The following is a 24597-nucleotide window of genomic DNA, read 5'->3' as shown; positions in this document are numbered from 1 at the left end:
GCTTCCCCTTCTCACACAGCCCATCTGGCTGCTTGACAGATGACAAAGTTTGGGGTCTCAGCCTCCCCTTCTTATTTTCCATCTTCAAACATCAAAATTTGATTTAGGGTCTGACTCTTTGAAGTTGCATGTTGGGGTTTTGCCTCTTTTGAAGTGTCCACTTCTCTTTTTTAATTCTTTCCCCTTGAAAGGATGTCTGTCACAGAAGGCAAGACTGCGAAACTGATTGACCCACAACCAGTGGCGGCTCGCTGAGGGAGAGCTGTGGGGTAGGGCAGGGTGGGGGGGTAGTGGAGTCCGACATACGACTGACAGCAGTAAGGTAAGTAATTAAATAAATAAAAATATATACCTTGCGTGCACATCATCGCCGAGTTGACGATGCAGCACGCACAAGTTAAATATTTTTATTTATTCAATTACTTACCTTACTGCTCTCCGTGGTATGTCGGACTCCACTACCTGCTCACCCTGCCCCTTCCCCGCCCCACTGCCCCGCAGCACTTCCTCGGCGAGCTGCCACTGCCCACAACACAATTCATGTGAATAACCAGAGTTTACACCTGAATGTCAGTCACAGTGATATGTGTTTCATAAGGTTACTTCAAGGCTGGCCGCTCTACTCTTTGAATCCCTTATCAGCCCCATCTCCTTTCCTGAGATGTGTCTAGGCCCCCTTCCTTGTGATCGCTCATTGAATTAAAGAGTAACCTTATAAGTGTAAATGGGAAGGCTCATCCTCCTTTATTTCGTGAGACAGGCCTATGTCATGACGCAAATGCATGATATGTATTCATCTGTGACAGAAAACCCGCATTAGGGATACAGACAACAGTACAGTTGGCCACCCAGGACGGGAGTACACACCATTAACCTTCTCAAAGCCATAATGATTCTATACTTCGATACCTGGGTACAAATTAAAATAGGTAAGGGTGATAGGATGACCAGAAGGATTCCCACATCCATTGGCCTGAAACATGGATGTGCTCTCGCCCCCTGCCTTTTTAATATTGATGCTGCAGACCTGGACACTGCTATCTGAAGTCTCGAGTGACCCACCAAAACTCGCACAAGACCAATGCGCAGCTTACAATACGCAGATGACATTGTTTTATGTAGCCGAACTTCTTGGCTTGCAGCGCCAAATCACCACTCTACATAGTATAATTAAATCTTTCGGTCTGAAGCTAAACTACAGTAAAACCAAAGCCATCCGTTTCTTGCAAAAAAACAGATAGCAAGACTTCAAATTCAAATGGAATGTCGCCTGCAATAAGATCGAGCAGGTGAACACCTACAAATTTCTAGGGTGTGGAACTACTCCAGACTAAACTTTAAAAAGTATTTTGCACAACGAAGGGCTTCGGCAAACAAATCGTTTTGTGCACTCAATCTAATAAACAAAACAAGCATTTACAATGCAATAGGTCTCGCAGCATTAAAGTTTGAGTTATTGGCATTGTTTATGACAATGCCAATAGTTCTAACTTTTGCAAATGTGACACCTATAGCATTTGTAATGCAATATGTGTTGTATTTATGTGTCTTAATGTACTGATATTACAAATAACAATGGCTTTTAATTTTTTTAAATAATTAATACTTAAATAAAAGTTATTGTATTTGAGTCGGTGGAAGGGTGAAGTGGGTGGGGCAGCAAGTTGAAGTAGAGAGAAAGGAGGGTGAAGTTGGGAGAGAGGAAGGTGAGACAGAGAAAAAGGGTGAGGTGTGGAGAGTAGAAAAGATAAAGCCCATAGGGACCAGGCCTGGGTACAGGGAGGGGCATCCTACATGAGGGACTTCGAGAGAGTGACTGGCTTTTGAACAGAAACTTCTCCGCATCTCCCTGGAATTCAATGTTCATATGTGCAATATAAGTCTCTTCCACTCGGGCCAATATTTGCTCAAGTGGGCGGAAATGAGGCGCCTGAAGCTTCTCACAAACGTCACACCACATTTGCCTTCTTTCATAAGAGGCGCGCCGCTGGTGCAAATACATTGATTTGAGCAGGATCACACAATTTGGGCATGTACCGAATCTAGGATTTAAATAAAGGCGGTATTTTCATTCTCATACTCAGCTTAGGTACTGGACCTCACATCTCCTCTACCTTGGGCACATGTGTCCAGAGCAGCCCAGAAGCACTGTGGATGTCGTGAATGGAACAGATGTTTATAGTTTTTTTATCCACAGCATGCTCTTTTTGTCCCCTGTCCTTGCGGCCACTACGTCAGTAGTTCCGTATATCTTAGTTACAGCTGTGTGTGCTTCCAAGGGCCACAGGGCCATACCGCTTTTAGGGGGCTCCGCTCAGTATATTTCCAAATTTTGTAACTGCCCAGTTGAGTGATAATAGCCAGCATGACTCTTCATGACACAGATTACAAATAAGACAACGCAACTAAAAGTTTTAAAAGGTAACTAGGCACGAGACGCCAGTGGTCCTGTAACAAATTAATCAAAGTAAATAGCGTGGGCCATGGTAAGTGAACCTTTGTAGGAGCAGACAGTCCACTTTTCACAAGCAGCAGTTGTGAGTGCTGAGAAGATGACCCATACTCACACTGCAAGCACATGTAGGCACACAGTGCCATGGAAATGTATATATAGACAAATCGCACGTATCACCAATAGGACACACAGAGGCACACTCCGTCGCACTCTGTCTCTCAGTTTTGCAGTCACTGAGACAGGCTCACTCATCTCACACAGAGGAGCATGCAAAAACAACGGAAAGCAGGCATGTACGCACAGAGAAACGAACACAAACAGACTAACAAAAAATGTGTCTTCTAAACAGCCACATACACACACTCACACACTCTGGGGCGTATAGAGACATAAAACTAAAGTACACATATATATAGGGTCACGAACACAAGGACATGTACCCATGTTCAGAAGCAGAGATACAAAAGTGCACTCACACATACAAGCACATGGAAAGATGTAGTTATATGTATGCTTATATGTTAGCACATATAACAGAAGCACCAATATCGCAATCACAGACATGGACACCTGTTAACATGCATTCACATATATCCACACAGGTAAACGTTCACGCTATCGCATCTGCTTGCACACGCACACACGAACTCCTGTAGGCACGTGTAGTCAAGACAGATACCTGCACGCACACCTATATAATAATATATACGACACACACAGGCTCCTGGTAAGCACCGATCTCTCTCTGTGCCCGCAGTTTGTCTTGGCACCGGGAGAGGGGGAGGGACGGCACCTCCCAGCCCGGCTCTGCCTGCTGCACGGACTGCCATGGAGCAGGGCTGCCTGCTGCTGCTCCGGCAGCCTCACTCTGGGGTCGCCCCACTCTGACTTTAGACTCCACACACCTCCAGCAGAGGCTCCAGCACCGCCGCAGTCCCCCGGGCCCGAGAGAGGGGACGCAGCGCTCACCGGCTGCGGGGAGCAGTGCAGCACCAGCGGGCTGCGAGCCATGTCCGCCAGAGGTGAGTACTGCCAGCGCCTGGCACCAGCCGGAGCCAGCCTGTGCCGCCCGTGTGCCTGTGGTCTGAAAGAAGCAGCGGCCTCTCTCTGCGCATATGGAGAAGAGTTGTGCGTGCCCCATATACCTGATAGATATCCCCCCCCCAAACTAGGTATGTGTGGCTCGGTGAGCCCTACCAGGGTCGGTAACAGATCGGCACAGTCCACCCTCTCTCCAAACCCCGAGTATGATAAAGCAACTCACAATAAAGCGTGCCTGAAATGTTGTGTGTGACCGGAGACACGAACTAACCCTTACCCCAAAGCCGTCTCTGCAAGAGGTCACTTCTGCACACATGTGACACAGGCAGGCGCCGAGCGCCTGCGCACAAATATGAGTGCAAAGGGGTGAGTGCGTGCACAGGAAAAACAAGCCGGGGGGAGAGAAGAAGTGATATGGGCAGAAACAAACGGCACATTAGGGATCCGCTCAAAACAGGCCGTCGAAGGTACTTCAAGGTAATGCTTTCGATTTTCTTCGCTGCAGAGAGTAGAACATGTGCTTAGTAGAATGACTCTCACGACGGAGGGATTAAACAGACATTAAACACAAGTGTCCTACTTCAGCCGATGCCAGCAACAGAAAAAAAAGTTGCGTATTTAGAAACTCACCATCTGTTGTGCATGCTCGTAGGTCTATGTGGTCTTAAATTATTGTAATGTATACAGTTTACATTTTTATGAACATTTTAACTTTTGTTATATGAAATAGTATGTACTGTACTGGATGTAATATTGTAGGTGCTTTTATGGATGTTTACATACCTCAGAATGAAGTCAGTTTCTTCCGTAAACCCACTGCGAAGAGCATGATCGCTGCCACCCCAACACTCAGAGACGCCATCCCCTTCGGAGAATTTGAGGAAAAGACGAACGTCAAACAGTGCGACAAATATGGGGATGAGCGAAGAGAGACTTGTATAGAGAGGGGATCCCAAACGCCTGATCCGGACACATTTAAGAGGGCACAATACTATGATCGCGATGCCCCGTTGACAGGCACCGCACGATCCAAACAAGAACATTTAGTTTCTGTCAATCATTCAACCCTTAATTATAAGGTTAAGAGAATTTTGGACAAAAATAGGCATATTCTGAATGTACACGAAGATCTAAATATTCTGCAGAAACCTATTACGGCTTAGCATAGGAATGCCAATTTAAAGGACACGATGGTCCAACCGAGAAGCAGAGCAGATATCATTTAGACTCAAAAAAAACATCTTAGGTCTCCCAAGTGCAGATGGTAATCGCAGATGTGGCGCCTGTGTGGCCAGGGACTCCGCAACCTGTGGAAGTACAGAGGCAAGGAAGGGGCACTCGAGGATTGCACCACCTGTGAGAGCAAGAACAGAGCATGTCTCATTCTTTGTCCTTGCATCCAGGCGATGCAGGTGAAAGAGGCCGCGAGTTCAGAGTGCGCTACTCTGAACATAAACCGACCATCAGAACCGGGAAGACATCATCACCTGCTGTTCAACATTGTACAGAATCCGATCATAAGGAAAGTCACTTCAGATGGCTTATACTTAAGGGGGAGGCTGCCCTGGACAAGATACTACAAAGGGACGGAAACGCAGAGAAACGTTCTGGATTTTTAAACTTGACTGTCAAAGAAGGACTAAATGAGGAAATTATTTGTCGGGTCGCATGATTTGTCAGTACTAGCGCCACACACAATGCAAACTCTCATCAGGCTCACGACTAGAAACTAGAGCTACGCAAGTCATTTCCCTCCTTGAGCTAGTATCGATTAAGATCGGTTTCGCCATAACAGGACCAATGATTTGTAACAACTTTCATGGAGTTCCTTCTTTCTCTTTCGGTTACACAGGACAAACCTACCCATAAATAAAGCAATTTACTCTCAGCCTAGGGTGTAGCATATTTAGGGGATACCCTTTTCGTATGTAAGCAGAACACAAATACTCTAATGTGGAGTCGTTTTTCTTTGTTTGAAGCGTAAAGAAGTGAATTTGCTATAATACGAATTAATAATGGTGTTATTAAATGCTTGTATTAGATTGCAATTAGCTTAAGACTTACCACACTGTAGAGAGATGCATTGAAACTAAAAGTGGCAGAGATTTCAACATGGTGCCCATTCACGTAAGGTAGAAATCCAGGGCCCATATACCAAGGTGGAAGGCTTCAGTGCAGTTGCATTTATATGCGAGAATAGGTAATAGTGTCAAGAAGTGAGGATTTATTTACATCACTACAACTAGACTGTAGAAGAAGAAAACTATGGCGTGAGGAAGTCTGGCGAGAGTTATAGCGAAACCCGTGAAAATATAACATATTTAAGGAGAGAAGGCAGGTCTAAGCGAAGAGCGTAGGTGAGTGAGTGGAGGGGACCCTTGTTTTGGGGGGGTGGGGGAGCTCTTTCTCCGCCTGGAGCATGTAAGGCCCTGAGACATCAGGATGTTCCTGTCGAGGTGTAAAGACCCGAGGGCATTGAACAGCGTTTGCGCAAAGAGCGGACAATGCATAGACTGACCTTCGCTGTTTTCGTATTATAGTTGTATAAACACGAGGGCTCAGGAGTGGTGCAGACAGACAGTATTCTTTTGGCCACGCAAAGACAAGTATTGGGATGCTCCAACTAAGATCAAGTAGCCCCGTATGTTTGCGTTTTTCATTTTCAAAGCATTGAGAAAACAAACTGATACTGCCACTGAGACCCGGGGTCCAGGACACCTTAACATACAATCGACAGGTCACCTATAGTAAAGAAAACGTTGGTATATATCAGTATATGTAGTTTTTGCCTGAAGGAATTATTCCGTACACACAGAGAAGAACATCTCTCTATATTTGTGTTTTTACTTCCTTAGAGAGCAAAACAATAAGGTATCGGAGACCGTCGCCCCTCCGTGGGAATGATCGGAGTCCATCACATACGAAAAACTAGAAACTGGGACCTGCAGCTGGCGTGCGCACGGGGGCTCTCCACGCGCCCGACAGACCTGTGCGGTTTGTTTTTTTTAAAAAGGGAAAAGAATGAAGGGAAGTGGAAAACAAGATGGTCTTGTAGCGTCTTCTGCCACCGGAAGGAACGAAACCGAAACCTAGGAGCCGCGCGGCGGAGACGCAGTCGCTGTGAGCGTGCGCGCGACCAAATCCGCGCGTGGCCAGCTCTTGTCGCTCCCTCTCCCATTCACAATGCTGGGCGCGTGCCCAGCTCGTCTCCCTTTGTCGGCTGAAACGATTGCTATAGTTCTCTGGCGAGATCGCGCTTCGCGCGTCTCTAGCCGAGACCTAAAAAGGGGTAGCCCGTCTCATTCATACCTATTGCAAATTATCAGTGCTAAATGTTTACCGTCTTTGACTTATGGTTCGGAACGCCTCACGGTCAAAGTCGCAATGATCCTTAACACTCTACAGTCTGTCCTGTTCAAAATAATTTAGTGCATACCACAACATACCTGCCAAGCTCAAGTGCGCTTGGAATTCGGACTTAAGCACCAGTTCCCGGTGAGAATGACTTCTCTAATTAAATTGTGCTGGAAGTTGAGAGCCGCCCCTCCAGAGTCCTTGGCCGCTTTGTGTTGGTCTGAAATGGAAAGCCAGCATAAGATCAAACACAGCTCTCCAACCACGCTCCGCCAAGCTTTGTCATCCATCAATTTACACGAGACCTGGGAGCTAAATATTAGCCACGCAGCATTTAAAAAAATCGCCAACAAAGCCGCCAAATTAAAATCGTGGTTGATGGATAAAGGTGAACTGGCAGGAAATAAACACAGGGGGTCAGTCTTACAATCTTACAGCAGCGGGGGCCCTAACCATACCTTATGTGCCACATTCCTCAAACCGTCGAGCACTTTTATTTAAAAACACAAATGGGAGCCTTTCCTTCAAAAGACCAGGTGCCTCCCTTGGAACAAAGATGGTCAAACTCTCTCTGCCGACTTTGCCGTCTATTTTACGAAAGCCTGTTAAATTTACTGTGCATCTGCCCGGCTGTTAACTCTTTAAAGCAGAAACCACTCTGCCCTGCTTTCTGCGGCATCACTATATGATCATGACGTTTTGCAGTGCTGACATTACTAAACAGCAAATCAATTCTGCTTTCCTGCAGGGCCCCCATGTTCCTTCTACGAGTGAATGCTTTACTTCCAACAAATGGGGCCACCCCAGAAAGACAATAGCAGTCCCAGGACAGGGAAACTTCAAATGAGGATCTTTAAATCTGCCAGTTGACCTGCGCGTCAATTTCCTGCGCGTCAATTTCCTTTTATTGTTAAATAAAATAAAAAATCCTCATCAAAATTCAAAGAGCACTTGATGGACAATCGCTGCTTTTAGATTACCGTATTTTTGTAAAGTGATGACATTTTAATATTGCATTAATTCTTTTAACTTGGAAATGTTTTCTCACTTAGACATTGTATGTATATTGCAATGATTTTAATTAATCAGCAAAATAAATATTACTTACTTACACGTCTTTAGCCACTATTCAGAATACTTTTCTGTCCCAGCACTAACTTAATTACTTGCCAGTTTACTGCTCTGCCCGTCCCCCTTTACATTATCATTTGTATTGCATGGATCACACACCTGGAGGAAAATTATATATCATTTTATTTGTGATTTATATTTCAAAACAATAATTTACCATGTACAACATATTTTATTAAAATGTTATGTATAGTAAAGCATACCAAATAACGTGTTAGTTTAAATGCATATTTAATTTTAAATGTAAAAATATTTTAAGTAAAATGTAATTTAAAACATAATTTCCCTTCTTTTAATTGATTTATTTCCTTATGTGTTATTATTGTTTCCTGCCTCCACTGATTTCTGTGGGATTGTGTTTCAGTATGGCCATGTTTGATGCTTGAATTACTCCAAGGCTGGGTTGGAGTACACGCGAGCCTGTTTATTTAAATAGTATTACTGTAGTTGATGTAAATGTATATTTTGTGAATTGCAGTTGTCTTACTCTTATGGAGGTGGGTGTTTTGCATCAGATGTCCCTCTCTAAACCCCTCCTCCAATTTGTTATAACCCCACAAATTTTAGTAATTATCCTGCATTTCCAACCATTCCTCCTTGTTCCTCCCACATTTCCAACTAAATCATATACTTGTGTGCAGAGATTGCCACAGACGAGGAAATCTCGGTACAGAAAAGATATAAGAGGTGGAATGAGGAGATCTAAAGCTGGAATTTTCTGAATTGCATTTTGGAGTACATAACGTAGCGTTACTCCAAAACAGCTTTTGTAACAAGGCCCCACTATCCTTTACGATTAACTACATTCTGCTTTGATTATATATAATCGCATTCTATAAAAAAAGTGGTATCATATGGCATCTCATACTGTAGCTTGATGAAGGAAGTTTGAAAGTCACAGACAAAGGTAGAAGATCTGTCCACCACATGGACTTATACAATGATGAGCAACCGTTTTCATTCTGCACTGATAACAAAAACCCGAACCATATCCCTTTTCAAAGAAATGTCAATTTTGAAAACAATACGAAGATTCAACTTAATTTAAAACTTTTTTTTTTCCCAGATTCAATCTAGACAGAGTCGTTTGTCTCTTGTTTTAACTTTATGGAGCTGTAAAATGATTCCGTTACCAGGAACGAGCATACAAGTGCTCAGCAGACATGTTCGCCTTTGTCTATTTGATGGTAGCAGGGTGAGTACCCTTTGAACTAATTTCGGCATTCATTTTTATTTACACTTTTAATGGTGCTCTCATACAAGTTTTTCTAAGGAACATTTGAAAAGGAAAGTCTGCTAATGAACGTCAAGGTTTTGTAGTAAGCAAGAACTGCAATGATTCATCACTTGCAGTTTAGTAATTGCACCAATAGGAAATTACTTGTCTCTTTGTTGCATTATGTCAAAGGAATCTGTGTCCTTGAAGTGTTAGAGAAGTCATCTCTACAAAACAAATGTATTATTTGCTTGGACAAAGGTGACATGTATTTCTGTTTATCAACTGCGGATAAAGAAGTGATCAAAGGTTTCCCTCTTAAATAACAGCAAAAAGGGAAAGCAAATGAGAATTCAATAAAACAGGCATTGGCAACACCAATAATGTGCTATCCATGCATGCAAACATAAGCATGCACAAGTGTACACTTGTTCAACCATGTGTTTGTATGTGATAACATATTAAAGCCAAACCTTTTTGCTTTAGAAATTAATGCTTTATATAGTGCAAGACAAACTGACAGCCACATTGATTTTAAACTTGGCTACCATCTTGGAATGGTAAAACAATAATGTTGCATGTACCGTTCTAAGGATGACGCCAACTTTGATTCTAAAGCTGGTGGCCTTCCTAGGACAGCATTGGTCATAGTCTGACTGGTCAGAGGTGCTCACCCCATTGATTTAAATAGTTGCAACTATGTTGGAACAGTAAAACAATGAAAGAGTAGGTGCAGTTTCATTTTAGGTTAGCCACCACATTCAATTTAAACATGGCGCCTATCTTGGAATTGCCTAGTACATAAGGTTTCAACATGGTTGTTGTGATGATTCTAAACCCTATAGCAACAACTGAATGACAAAATAATATTAAAATATGAATAATACTGTTGAAAGACAGCTGTTCGATCAGCTTGCACTTTCCTTGGGAAGCTGCAGTATGAATCACTCATAAAAGCATCTGAGAAATAGATGCTGTAGCCCTTCCCAGTGGAGGTGGAAAGAAAATATCAACCACCAGTAAAAAAACAGTCCAAGGCTGCTCCAAGATATGAATGCCAATGCCTCAAGACAGTGGCTGAAGGGTCCTGAGCTACAAAAGCCAATGGCTGAAGGAGGCTGACCTAGATACATAATGGGAAAGACATTTCTGTACGTTCTGTTGTATGCTGACTATTTAATGCTACTAAACAGAACTAGTATTTGGTTACAGGGCCATATTCATTTATTATTGCTGTATTGCATAAGAAATAAGCTAGTAATTAATGTACAAAGAAACAAACTCTTACGTTTGGAGGAACAAAAAGGATTTTAATTTGTTTTAGAATGGGGAAAAGGATACATTCAGTCCAAATACACAAGAGTTTGGGAGTTAGGTGTACATCTGATTTGTTGTGGAAGGTGCAAAATTGATCTGATTGTGAGAAATGCTCTAATGTCTGTCAGATATCTCATAATAATTTAATATGAAGTATGGGGTGGTTGCAGTGATGCCTTTATGGAGGGGCTTTAAAGCTAAAATTATACCAACAGTATTGTATGACCATCAAACTACTATTCTCAGATCCTTGTTTAATTATGATAACATTAAATTATTGAAGAGAGCATTTGGTCTTCAATTGTGTACAGTTATCCTGGCACTTTCTAGAAATATAAGCCTCCAACTAATCATTGCAACGACCATAGGGCGTTATTTATCATTCTTTCGGACCTTATTTAAGGACTCAACAAAGACAGTTGGAGGGGTGAGTGTTTTGAAACTTTTCGAGGAAAATCTGCGTCATTCTGGGGTTTCATATAACTATTGCTGGATTTAGCAAATAAAAGCCAGATACACTTAACTTTGCCACCTGTTCTAGCTTACTTTGATATTGATATGCGTCAGATGATAGAATATATAGACACTGGAAGTTAAGCATACACGTTTTGAAATATTCTGTAATGAGAAATGTATAGGATCATGGCTTGATATCTACCTGTGCCTTCTTTTTATACCTTATGCAGGTACAGAGGATTCATTCTTGAAATGACACTGACCTGTTAACGTTACAGTTTGAGAGGGGTGCCAGTAATGGTAGTAGTTTTCAATGTGATTCCCTATTATGGAGCCACTATTTAGGACCATTGTGCAGCTTGTGATAGCATCCTGAGATGAAATTTGCCAATAAATATCCCCCATTGAGTATGCCCACTCGAGCTTCAACGAGATTTTGGGTAGAATGGATGCAGGCGATCAAATGCCCTTTTTCATTTTTCTCACAATATGTCAGCCCTTTTCAATCTGACATGGTGTTTTGAATGGCCACGGACATGAAAGAAAGACTAAAGCAACAGACTATTCAGTCTTTCTTCAATCTTTGTTATAGTGTTGTCTAACATGTGACGATTTCCAAAATGCATACCACCATGTACATGGCTCGTGTTGCAAGCTGAAATGTGTTTGGTTCACTTTGCTTGCACAACAATAAACTCTAATTGCATCACACCTCCAGAGTGTGTGTCATTGCACATGTGCGACTGATAAAAGGATTAGTAACTGGTGGCCCATGCCCTTACACATGTACTGACTCACATTGGCTTGGTACAGACAGTGATAAAGTTCTTTACTTCCAGAGGCCAGCCCAATTTCTTAGTAACAATTAGAGTGCCAGACCGGGCCTCTCGTCAGGTCAAGCTCAGGCCAACTCTATGCCAAATTTGTCCTCACACCCTGCTCTGTGAAAGAGTGTGGCCCCTTAGTCAGATATGCCCTTACTTAATACCTTTGACTATTGCGGTGATTCACTACCATTTGGGCGCTACTCTTTTTCACCTCAGCAAGGATTTTCCTGCTCCTCTGCTGCTAGACTTCTCTAGCTGCATATCTCCCTTCTTGCCTTCCAGCTTTCTTCTCAGGCATTTCTGGAAAACAAACTGCACAATATGCTGTGGCAGTGCTAAACACCCACCATCCTGTTGTCAAGGTCTTTTGGGCATCAATGCAACTTTCTACCTCTCAGGATGGCCTTTAATAGCTCAGCTATGCCAGGAGGCTGAGCAAGATACATGGCTTCAAGCCCAACCCTTTTTGAAACAAAAAAAATAATTATCATTTTTAAAGAAATATTAAAATAGACTGTAGCTTCATTCATTCATTATAATAAAATACTGAATAAATAACAAGTGATTAAAACAAAATGGGAATAATATTTTGAAGAACATAGAATTTTAATTATATATGCTACAATGTTATCTTTTAAAAGATTCCAGGGTTTAAAAATCTATTATAACCACAGTTATCTAACAAAAAATGAGAAACAACTCAAATACACTCTTCTAATTAAATTTCTTCAAATATTTGGGGAAATGCATGCATAGGGGGCCTTATATTTACTATTGTAACTCCAATCTACCAAACATGAAAGAAAGTGCATGCATTGGGGCAGAAGTAAGGGCAGATTTACTGTTTTAAATTCAGTGCAACGGTCAATCAGGAAAGAGCAATCATGAGGCGGGAGTAGTAGGGCAGATTTGCAATTTTGATTTTATTGCAACAAACACTGTAAAAAGTGCTTATGTTTTATTTGGGGGAGATGGAGCAAATTTAATATCTCAAATGCAGTCTAACAAATGTTGAGCAAAGTGCAAGCATTTGGATGATTCAATAAAATGCATGCAAGTAAAATAGGTAAACATTAAACAATATTCCTTATATGTAAATACAACTTTATAAAATAATAAATATGTAACCAATAAAAAGCTTAAAATAAATCTTAAAAATACAGATATACCAGAGTTGAACAAAATTATATTTTTTTTTAACTAAATTATAATTAAAATACAGAGTATTCCTCAACCAGCCTACTATGACACACAAAGATAAAAGAAAAGTAATGAAATATGTAGTGATATAAAAATGTTATAATTATAATTTCTTTATTTTAAATAAAAACACTCACTACCCCAATATTATCCCATGTGCCAAAAATAATTATATAAAAAAAGTAAAACAAGGCTTCCCTCACTTTTTAGAACCACGACCCACTTTTCAGAATGGCAAACATCTGCGACCCACCTAGCTTTAATGGTCAGCGGCGGGTCATTAGGTCTGGCATGAGACAGCGCATGCGCTGTCTCTTCGAGACATTTAGTAAGTTGCTTTTAAAAGTGCCGCTAGAGGCTTTTGCTGGCCTACAGCTTGCGTTCATGAGCTTGTGCACGTGCACAGCTGCCATCTCTGTTTTTCCCCCTCCCTCCTGGTCAGCTTCATTTGTGTCTTCAATCAGGCACACACACCATCAGTCATCAGTGCACGCTTCCACCAGGCACACACACTACCAGCCTTCAGTGCACGCTTCCACCAGGGACACACACACCACCAGCCGTCAGTGCACGCTTCCACCAGGCACACACACACACCACCAGCCGTCAGCGCACGCTTCCATCTGAAAGAGACACGTTAGTATTAGATTCCTTACCTTAGAATATCCCCAGGCGTCAGACTGGATCCGGAAATTTTTGTGTAGCAGTACCCTTGCGCGTCGGTAGGCGTCGTCTGCGGCTCCGCGTTCGGCGTCGTGGGCGCCGTGATGACGTCGTCGGAGTACTTAGACGCTGCCTCCGCGTGCTGACGTCAGTTCTTCTTTTTTCCGCGCCAGCAAGCGCAGATCTGAAAAAAGCAGTAACCCTAGTCATTTTTGACTAACTTTTTTGATCCTTTTTGATTGCTTTTCGAAGTCTCTCGACTCCGAACGGTACCGTAGGGATGCCCGGCTTCAAGCACTGTGACGATTGCGACCGTCTGATGTCGGTCACGGATCCTCACCGCGTCTGTTTGTCCTGTTTGGGCGTCGACCACGACGACAAGGCCTGCTCTGACAGCCGGGCCCTCTCCTCGAAGGTCAGGCGGGAGCGGTCCCGTAGGCGCCTCGAGCTCCGGCAGTCGGCCCCGCGGCGTGAGCGGTCCCGAACCCATGGGATGTCGAGGGACAGGTCGCGGGCTCGGAGCCACCACAGCTCCGAGAGTAGGCCGCACTCCTCCGGGTCGAAGTCGTCGTCCGGTAAGAGGCACAAGAAGTCCAAGCGGCGTCATCGCTCCTCGGACTCCCCCCGACGCTCGCGCGATGCGGCCGGGGGTTCGGGTGACACCGCCCACGCGGCTCCGTCGGAGTCGCGGGCGCCGCGTGCAGCTCCACACCCTCCGGTCCCTGGGCTGAACGCGACGCCGGAGGAGATCGAGCGCTTCCTCATGGCCATGAGGAAACTCTCTCCTCCGACGGGCTCCGCGGCGCCTTCGGGCCCAGCGGACCCGTCTGGGGGCCCTAGCCGGTCAGCGGCTCCGGCCCCGACGCCGTCGGGTGCTTCCGCCCCGACGCCGCCGACGCCTTCGGGCCCGGCGCCGCAGGCCCCCATTATCCCGCCGGCGCCGGCACCTTCGGGCCCGGCGCCGAGGGGTCCAGTTGTTCCGACGCCGCCTTCGGGCCCGGCGCCGCAGGATGCCGCTGGTCCTCCTTCGGGTTCGGGATCGTCGCCGGTGGATCTGACGACCTCCCCGGTGTCGGACCCTCAGGTGTCGCCTCAGGCGCCGTCCTCGGGCGGCGCCGGCCCCGGTTCCACCTTCGTTCCTGTCCCGGCACCGGGACGGCCCCGTTGGGCGCCGCTCCAGACGTCGTTTGGTGAATGTCACTTTTATGAACAGGCCCCATTGGTTGAAAACCCTGAATTTCAGGAGATGGGTGATGAGGAGGACAGGGAGGGGTCTGAGGACCCTCTGACCAGGGAGTGTCAGTCTCAGGAGGACTGGACAGGAGACCTTGGGGAGGCCAGTGGCCTGGACACCTCTCCAGATACTGGGTTTGTCTCCCCTCCTACCGTGCTTCGGAGGAGGGGGCAACGTATAGTGTGGTGCGGATGAGGGCTGCCATGGCCTTGGGCCTTGAGCTCCCCGTCGCGGCCGTGAGGACTAACCTCCTCACTGAGGTCCTTAAACCGCTGTCAAGCTCGGCCGAGCCTCTGCTGCCCTTTAATGAGGCCTTGACCGACGTTCTTCTGGACCGGGAATCCAAGAGGAATGACCAGTATGGGAAGAAGATCTTCTCATCCCTTAGTCTAGGACTGCGGTCTTCCAACACCGCCTGCCTCTTGGGACGTTACACCCACTCTGTGTGGGATAAGGTCGCGGAAGTGCTGCCAGAGTGTCCGTTGGATGTACGGGCCAAACTCGGCCAAGCCCTTGTGGAGGGCCGGGATGCAGCCAAGTATTCCATCCGGTGTGGGCTGGATACCACTGACTCGCTGGGTAGAGCGATGGCAACGACGGTGGCGGTCAGACGCCACGCCTGGCTGAGGTCCGACAACTTCTCGGCAGATGTTCAGAGCACGCTCATGGACATGCCGTTCGATGGCCGTCGCCTCTTTGGCGATAAGGCAGACCATGCGCTTGAGCGCTTTAAGGACTCCAGGGCTACGGCCAAGTCCTTGGGCCTCTCGGGCCAGCGCCAGCAATCGGCTGCCTTTCACTCCTTTCGTGGCCACGGAAGGGGTGCGCCCACACGCGCCGCCAGCCACGCACCGCAGGGCAATACCCAACGCGGTGGCGGCCGTGGGAACTGCCGTCCGGGCGGTCGGGGGCAGCGGCGAGGTCAGTCCACACCTTCCCCCGCAGCATCCGCCTCACAACCCTCCTAGTCCGTGCTTTCAGGCCCATGTGACGCCAGTGGGGGGCAGGGTTCGCCATCACCACCTCCACTGGCGCACTGTCACGTCGGACAGGTGGGTGCTGCAAATCGTCCGAAGGGGCTACTCCCTCCCCTTTGAGGCGACTCCTCCAGCCATGCCACCGCAGAACCACCGTGTATCGGGGGATCACTTGCGACTTCTGCAGGAGGAAGTTACGGCCCTCTTGGCCAAGGGGGCCATCGAGCGCGTTCCTGGGCGAGAAGTAGGGTGTGGTTCTACTCCCACTACTTTCTGGTACCCAAGAAGGGCAAAGGGGGCCTACGCCCTATCTTGGACCTACGGAACGTCAACGGCTTCCTCCGGAAGGAGAAGTTCAAAATGCTGACTCTGGCTCAGGTTCTGGCTGCCCTGGACCCAGGAGACTGGATGGTAGCGTTGGACTTGCAGGACGCTTACTTTCATGTCCCCGTCCTGCCTGCCCACCGGCGCTACCTGCGGTTCCTGGTGGGCCAAGAGCACTTTCAATTTACCGTGCTCCCCTTCGGCCTTACCAGCGCCCCACGGGTGTTCACAAAGGTGATGGCGGTGGTCGCAGCTCATCTGCGCAGGTTAGGGGTTTCAGTCTTCCCTTACCTCGACGACTGGCTGTTGAAGGCGGGCTCGCCCCAGACAGTCGTCAGCCACCTCCAGACGACGGCGGACCTCCTGCACCAGCTGGGGTTATCCATCAATGTGCCGAAGTCACACCTGTGCCCCTCTCAGAAGCTCCTCTTCATCGGAGCGGTTCTGGACTCGGCGCGGTTTCGGGTTTATCCGCCCGAACAGCGGGTCCGGGATATTCAGGCTCTGATTCCCATCTTTCAGCCGTTATCCCGGGTTTCGGTCAGGTTGACGCTGCGGCTTCTGGGGCTGATGGCCTCCTGGATCCTACTGGTGCATCACGCCAGGTGGCGGATGCGGGCTCTGCAGTGGGACCTGAAGTTTCAGTGGGCCCAGCATCAGGGCAACCTATCCGACCACGTCCTGATCTCGGAGGGCACCGCGAGACAGCTGCAGTGGTGGCTTACGGACCGCGATTGGGTCAGCGGCAGATCCCTCTCCCTTCCCCAACCGGAGCACGTAGTTGTGACGGACGCGTCCCTCCAGGGCTGGGGAGGCCACATGGGAGAGGCGGAGATCAGAGGCCTCTGGTCTCCGGCGGAGACCCGGCTCCACATCAACCTGTTGGAGCTCCGGGCGATTCGTCTGGCACTGAAGGCATTCCTCCCCTCTGTCCGGGGGAGTGTAGTGCAGGTATTCACGGACAACACCACCGCCATGTGGTACTGCAACAAACAAGGCGGGGTGGGGTCGTGGATCCTTTGTCAGGAGGCTCTTCGCCTTTGGCAATGGCTGGAACGCCAGGGCGTGACCCTGGTGGCTCAACACCTGGCAGGTTCTCTGAACGCCAGGGCAGACGAGCTCAGCCGCCGGTGCATGATGGATCACGAATGGCGTCTGAACTCGGACGTGGCGCAAGGCCTCTTTCAGCGATGGGGAGAGCCTTGGTTAGATCTATTCGCCACCGAAGAGAACGCGCAATGTCATCAGTTCTGCGCGTTGGAATTTCCAAGGCGGCACTCGCTCGGAGACGCTTTTCGTCGCGAGTGGAGTTGCGGTCTGTTGTACGCCTTTCCGCCTATACCACTTCTGCCCAGAGTGCTGAAGAAGATCAAGCGCGACCGGGCCCAAGTCATCCTTGTGGCTCCGGACTGGGCGAGAAGGTACTGGTATCCAGAGCTGCTCAGTCTGTCAGTCGATCCCCCGGTTCGTCTACCTCTTCAGGAGGACCTTCTGTCGCAGCAGCAGGGGACGGTCCTCCACCCGAACCTGTCCAGTCTCCACCTCCATGCTTGGAGATTGAGCGGCGACAGTTGAGGCCATTTGACTTGCCTCCTGAAGTTTGTAACATCATTCTGGCAGCCAGGCGTCCCTCCACAAAGTCGGTATACGCCTGCAGGTGGAACAGATTTGTGGCATGGTGCACAGCAAAGGCTGTGGATCCCCTCAATGCCCCTCTTTCTGAGGTTCTTCTCGTCCTTCTTTCTCTTGCCCAGCAGGGCTCTGCTCTGGGCACTATCAAGGGCTACCTTTCTGCCCTTTCAGCCTTTCTCAGGCTACCTGATCAGCCTTCTTTGTTCAAGTCCCCTATTGTAAACAGATTTCTTAAAGGCATCACACACACGTTTCCTCCTGTTCCGTTTGTGATGCCTCAGTGGGACTTGAACCTGGTTCTTACGTTTCTGATGTGCGCGCCCTTTGAGCCGCTTCACAGCTGTCCTCTTCGCCTTCTGACTTTGAAGACTGCTTTCCTGGTTGCCATCACCTCTGCCAGGAGAGTGAGTGAGCTCCAGGCTCTTTCTTGTACTCCACCTTTCCTTTCTGTCCATCCGGACAAAGTGGTGCTACGTACCAAACCTTCTTTCCTGCCCAAGGTTGTCACGGCCTTCCACATCGGGCAGTCTATCACCTTGCCGACCTTCTTCCCGCCACCGCATCCCTCTAAAGAGGAAGAGCGGCTCCACCGTCTGGACCCAAATTGTGCGCTCTCATTTTATTTGGATCGCACACGCCAGTTCCGGGTGGATGACCAACTCTTTGTTGGTTACGTGGGCGCTAAGAAGGGGAAAGCGGTACATAAGAGGACCATCTCCCGGTGGATCATCTTGTGTATCCAGGCATGCTACTCCCTGGCTAGGAAGGAGCCCCCGGCTGGATTGCGGGCTCATTCTACCAGAGTAACGGCGGCTACCACTGCCCTGGGCAGGGGTGTGCCCTTGCATGACATCTGTCAGGCAGCTACGTGGGCATTGCTGCACACGTTTGCAAGACACTACTGCCTGGACAGCCAAGTCCGGAGGGATGGCTTCTTTGGCTGTTCCGTCCTCCAGGACTTTCTGGTGTGATTATTGGTTCGCAGACCCACCACCAGGGTTGGTATTGCTGGGGTATCTATTCTAAGGTAAGGAATCTAATACTAACGTGTCTCTTTCAGATGCACAAGTTACTACTTGTGTAACGATATATCTGTAAGAGACATTAGTTAGTATTAGATTCTTACCGACCCACCCATCCTCCCCGTTCTGCGAACCAATACCTAGGGTTAGGGTTGTCCCCTTCAGGGCCCTAGTTTCAATGGCACCAGTGTTGTTTTTTAACATGGCTCTGCGTTTCTGGCGCGGAAAAGCTGTGTCTAAGAACTGACGTCAGCACGCGGAGGCGGCGTCTAAGTAATCCGACGACGTCATCACGGCGCCGATGACGGACGCGGAGCCGCAGACGACGCCTACCGACGCGCAAGGGTACTGCTACGCAAAAATTTCCGGATCCAGTCTGACGCCTGGGGATATTCTAAGGTAAGGAATCTAATACTAACTAATGTCTCTTACAGATATATCGTTACACAAGTAGTAACTTGTGCACCAGGCACACACAACACCAGCCGTCAGTGCACGCTTCCACCATTCACACACACCACCAGCGGTCAGTGCATGCTTCCACCAGGCACACACACCACCAGCCGCCAGTGCACGCTTCCACCAGGCACACACACCACCAGCCGTCAGTGCACGCTTCCACCAGGCACACACACCACCAGCAGTCAGTGCATGCTTCCACCCGGCACACACACACCACCAGCCATCAGTGCACGCTTCCTCCAGGCACACACACCACCAGCCGTCCGTGCATGCTTCCACCAGGCACACACACCACCAGCCGACAGTGCACACTTCCACCAGGCACACACACCACCAGCCGTCAGTGCACGCTTCCACCAGGAACACACACCAGCAGCCGTCCGTGCACACTTCCTCCAGGCACACACACCACCAGCTGTCAGTGCATGCTTCCACCAGGCACACACACCACCAGCCGACAGTGCACGCTTCCACCAGGAACACACACCACCAGCCATCAGTGCACACTTTCTCCAGGCACACACATCACCAGCCGTCAGTGCAGCAGGCAGGCTCTTCTCAGAGTTTCTTGGTAAATATGTGTTCGAAGCCTGGGAGGGAGTGGGTTGAGTTTCCTTAAACCATGCTGAGTATGCAGGTGCAGTGCATGAACTCCTGTGTGAGTGGGTCATGCTGCCTGGGGCTCACTCACTCCACACTTGTAAATTGCGCCTGCACCAGGCTTTTTCTCATTTGCAAAGTTCGGCGCATGCGCACAGCTAGGCAGCCCCTACACTCACAGGAATAACTGCTTCCTACAACCAGAATGGAAACAACATTCAGAGCAATGAAAATAAGTTAATTTGATGCGAAGAACTGTTAACAAAAACCATGTCGAGCTATTGTAGATCTGGCAACTTAAACAAAACAGCAACAAAAAACAAACAAGCATTGGCATAGCCAATAGGTCTCGCTTTTTGGACCCTATAAGTATTTAGTTATGCAGCAGAATATCCTTGGTGCAACAACACCAACTGTTGCATGACTAAGCACTTATAAGGTCCCAAATGCGAGACCTATTGGCTATGCCAATGCTTGTCTTTTAATGTAACTAAGGCATCGTTTTAGTAGTGCGCTGTCATTTAAAGATAGCATATTTTCCCTTGAAATGGGTGCTAAATTTCCACAGACATACAGTTTTACTGATAAAACTATATTGCACACAAATAATAAAGTGTGAATATCGGATTTCAGTGAGTATTTATCATTTATGCACCACCAAGTAAAATGTCTTGCTTTATTTTGATCCTGTTAACATCTTTGTTTCCATCACACTCAAGAATTGCAAAAATAGTTGCTTCGTTTTTGCTTTTCTAACTGTTGAATGTGCACAGTTCATTTTCAAGTGTTTTGAAATTTGTTTTGGTGCGTCACAAAAAAGGATAACCTTTCCTTTCATAGGCTCGAAACCCCGGCAAGATTATAACATCATTTACATTAGTTTTATTTCTCTGACTGCAAAGGAGAGGAGTTTGTAAACACCAATCCCCATGTTAAAAAAAATAAGTAGTTCTTTGTCAGAAGACCTAGCATGGCCTTTGACCCCTCTGTCTTCGAAGCGCAGCAAATGTGACTCGATACACATAAAATTTAAAGGCATCTTTATTGTTTGGACTTTCACAACTCACTAAACATCCGTTTGAGACCCACAGTTGGGAAACACTGATGTAAAACATATCAAACATTAAAATAGAAAATATTAACCAAGTAGAAATCATTAAATATGCACCTTAAAAACAGCAATTCCCACTCAAACCCCAATACACAACACAGCCCATAAAAACATTAAATATATTTCACAAAAACATATAAGCAAACATTTGTATACATTAAAAATAATTACACATATAGATAAAACCATTTAAAACGTAACACATTAGCATAATTAATACATTAATTATTAATCATGTATATAATGCATAAATGTTACTTCCCACCCAATCCCACAACCCAAAATTACAGTTAATTAAATAATTAAAAAAAGTATTTAGCATGTAAACAAATAAATCGATTACTATTACTCAATCGAGGAAAAACACTACCTCTCCAAACACTGACTAAACCCCACAATCCGAAATTAAATGAACAATTTAAAAATGTATCAACTTGTAACCAAAAAGAAAAATAACACATTAATCAATAACAATATATAACTAAAAAAACAACTACCCACCTAAACCCCCAATAAACTCAGACATCCAAATAAAAAAAGATAGATTACTTTATTATTTAACTATAATTACAATTACATTTCACCATAGTAAAAATAATGACATGCATATTACCACACAGTTAAAAAATGTTATGGCAAACTATATTTCATATATATTTAACTTTGATATTTTGTAGGCACGATTTTTCCATGATTAATCCATACAGTCACCCTCATTCTTGTGCAACTATCCTTTGGTGTGCATAAGTGCCTGTACGTTTGCAGTATGTGATTGTTTTGCAGTTTCACTTTACATACTGCATGCAAATACACTCTTTAAAGACATACACCCCTGTAAATCATCCCACTTTAATCACCAAAACAAACTGCAAAATGCTGCATTTCGTACACAATGTAACAACTACTAATGAGGCCTAACTCACAGAGTATTCATTTTGCGATATCATAGCAGGACAAATATGGTGAGGAGGTGATGTGTCTGTGCAACTAAGAGAACAACGAGAAGTTAAAACAAGCATTTACAATGCAATGGTCTCGGCATCATTAAAGGTAGAGCTATTGGCATTGCTCATGACATTTTTTTTTCTTTAAATCATAAATAAATGGCATTGTCATTTACATTGTCAATACACACCACTCTGCACTCAACTGCACTCACCTGCACTGCACTCAACTGCTCTCACCAGCACTGCACTGCACTCACCTGCACTCACCTGCACTGCACTCAACTGCACTCACCTGCACTGCACTGAACTGCACTCACCTGCACTGCACTGCACTCAACTGCACTCACCTGCACTGCACTCACCTGCACTGCACTCACCTGCACTGCACTGCACTCACCTGCACTGCACTCACCTGCACTGCATTCACCTGCACTGCACTCACCTGCACTGCACTCACCTGCACTGCACTGCACTCACCTGCACTGCACTCACCTGCACTGCACTCACCTGCACTGCACGCACTGCACTCGCCTGCACTGCACTCACCTGCACTGCACTGCACTCACCTGCACTGCACTCACCTGCACTGCACTCACCTGCACTGCACTGCACTCGCCTGCACTGCACTAACCTGCATTGCACTCACCTGCACTGCACTCACCTGCACTGCACTCACCTGCACTGCACTGCACTCACCTGCACTGCACTCACCTGCACTTCACTGCACTGCACTCACCTGCACTGCACTGCACTCACCTGCACTGCAATGCACTGCACTCACCTGCACTGCACGCACTGCACTCACCTGCACTGCACTCACCTGCACTGCACTGCACTCACCTGCACTGCACTGCACTCACCTGCACTGCACTGCACTCACCTGCACTGCACTACACTCACCTGCACTGCACTGCACTGCACTCACCTGCACTGCACTCACCTGCATTGCACTGCACTCACCTGCACTGCACACACCTGCACTGCACACACCTGCACTGCACTCACTTGCACTGCACTCACCTGCACTGCACTGAACTCACCTGCACTGCACTGCACTCACCTGCACTGCACTGCACTGCACTCACCTGCACTGCACTCACCTGCACTGCACTCACCCGCACTGCACTGCACTCACCTGCACTGCACTCACCTGCACTGCACTCACCTGCACTGCACTCACCTGCACTGCACTCACCTGCACTCCACTGCACTCCACTCCACTGCACTCCACTGCACTGCACTCCACTGCACTGCACTCACCTGCACTGCACTGCACTCACCTGCACTGCACTGCACTCACCTGCACTGCACTCGCATGCACTCCACTGCACTGCACTCGCCTGCACTCCACTGCACTGCACTGCACTCACCTGCACTGCACTGCACTCACCTGCACTGCACTGCACTCACCTGCACTGCACTGCACTCACCTGCACTGCACTCAACTGCACTGCACTGCACTCACCTGCACTGCACTGCACTGCTCTGACCTGCACTGCACTGCACTCACCTGCACTGCACTCACCTGCACTGCACTGCACTCACCTGCACTCCAATGCACTCACCTGCACTCACCTGCACTCACCTGCACTCCACTGTACTCCACTGCACTCCACTGCACTCCACTGCACTCACCTGCACTCACCTGCACTGCACTCACCTGCACTGCACTCACCTGCACTGCACTCACCTGTACTGCACTCACCTGCACTGCACTCACCTGCACTTCACTGCACTGCACTCCACTGCACTGCACTCACCTGCACTGCAATGCACTGCACTCACCTGCACAGCACGCACTGCACTCACCTGCACTGCACTCACCTGCACTGCACTGCACTCACCTGCACTGAACTGCACTCACCTGCACTGCACTGCACTCACCTGCACTGCACTCACCTGCACTGCACTGCACTCACCTGCACTGCACTGCACTCACCTGCACTGCACTCACCTGCATTGCACTGCACTCATCTGCACTGCACACACCTGCACTGCACACACCTGCACTGCACTCACTTGCACTGCACTCACCTGCACTGCACTGCACTCACCTGCACTGCACTGCACTCACCTGCACTGCACTGCACTCACCTGCACTGCACTCACCTGCACTGCACTGCACTCACCTGCACTGCACTCACCTGCACTGCACTGCACTGCACTCACCTGCACTGCACTCACCTGCACTCACCTGCACTGCACTGACCTGCACTGCACTCACCTGCACTCCACTCACCTGCACTCCACTCACCTGCACTCCACTCACCTGCACTCCACTCACCTGCATTCCACTCACCTGCACTCCACTCACCTGCACCCCACTGCACTCCACTGCACTGCACTCCACTGCACTGCACTCACCTGCACTGCACTGCACTCACCTGCACTGCACTCGCATGCCCTCCACTGCACTGCACTGCACTCGCCTGCCCTCCACTGCACTGCACTGCACTCACCTGCACTGCACTCACCTGCACTGCACTCACCTGCACTGCACTCACCTGCACTGCTCTGACCTGCACTGCACTGCACTGCACTCACCTGCACTGCACTGCACTCACCTGCACTGCACTCACCTGCACTGCACTGCACTCCACTGCACTCACCTGCACTCCAATGCACTCA

At 47.7% G+C, this 24597-nt stretch overlaps 1 protein-coding gene across 1 annotated transcript in view; it reads left to right on the top strand.

Annotated features, from left to right (window-relative positions):
- The window catches only part of NPHP1 (nephrocystin 1), a 695982-nt gene that overhangs the window by 361703 nt on the left and 309682 nt on the right, over nucleotides 1–24597 (top strand). Inside the window, exon 11 of the mRNA XM_078648761.1 lies at nucleotides 9048–9176. Within this exon, the coding sequence (XP_078504887.1) occupies nucleotides 9048–9176 (129 nt within the window). The remainder of the gene's footprint in view (nucleotides 1–9047; nucleotides 9177–24597) is intronic.

The sequence above is a fragment of the Lissotriton helveticus genome, chromosome 6 (assembly GCF_964261635.1).
Source record: "Lissotriton helveticus chromosome 6, aLisHel1.1, whole genome shotgun sequence".
NCBI lineage: Eukaryota > Metazoa > Chordata > Amphibia > Caudata > Salamandridae > Lissotriton > Lissotriton helveticus.
The sequence above is the reverse complement of the archived record's forward strand: the minus strand, read 5'-3'. Positions and strand labels throughout refer to the sequence as shown.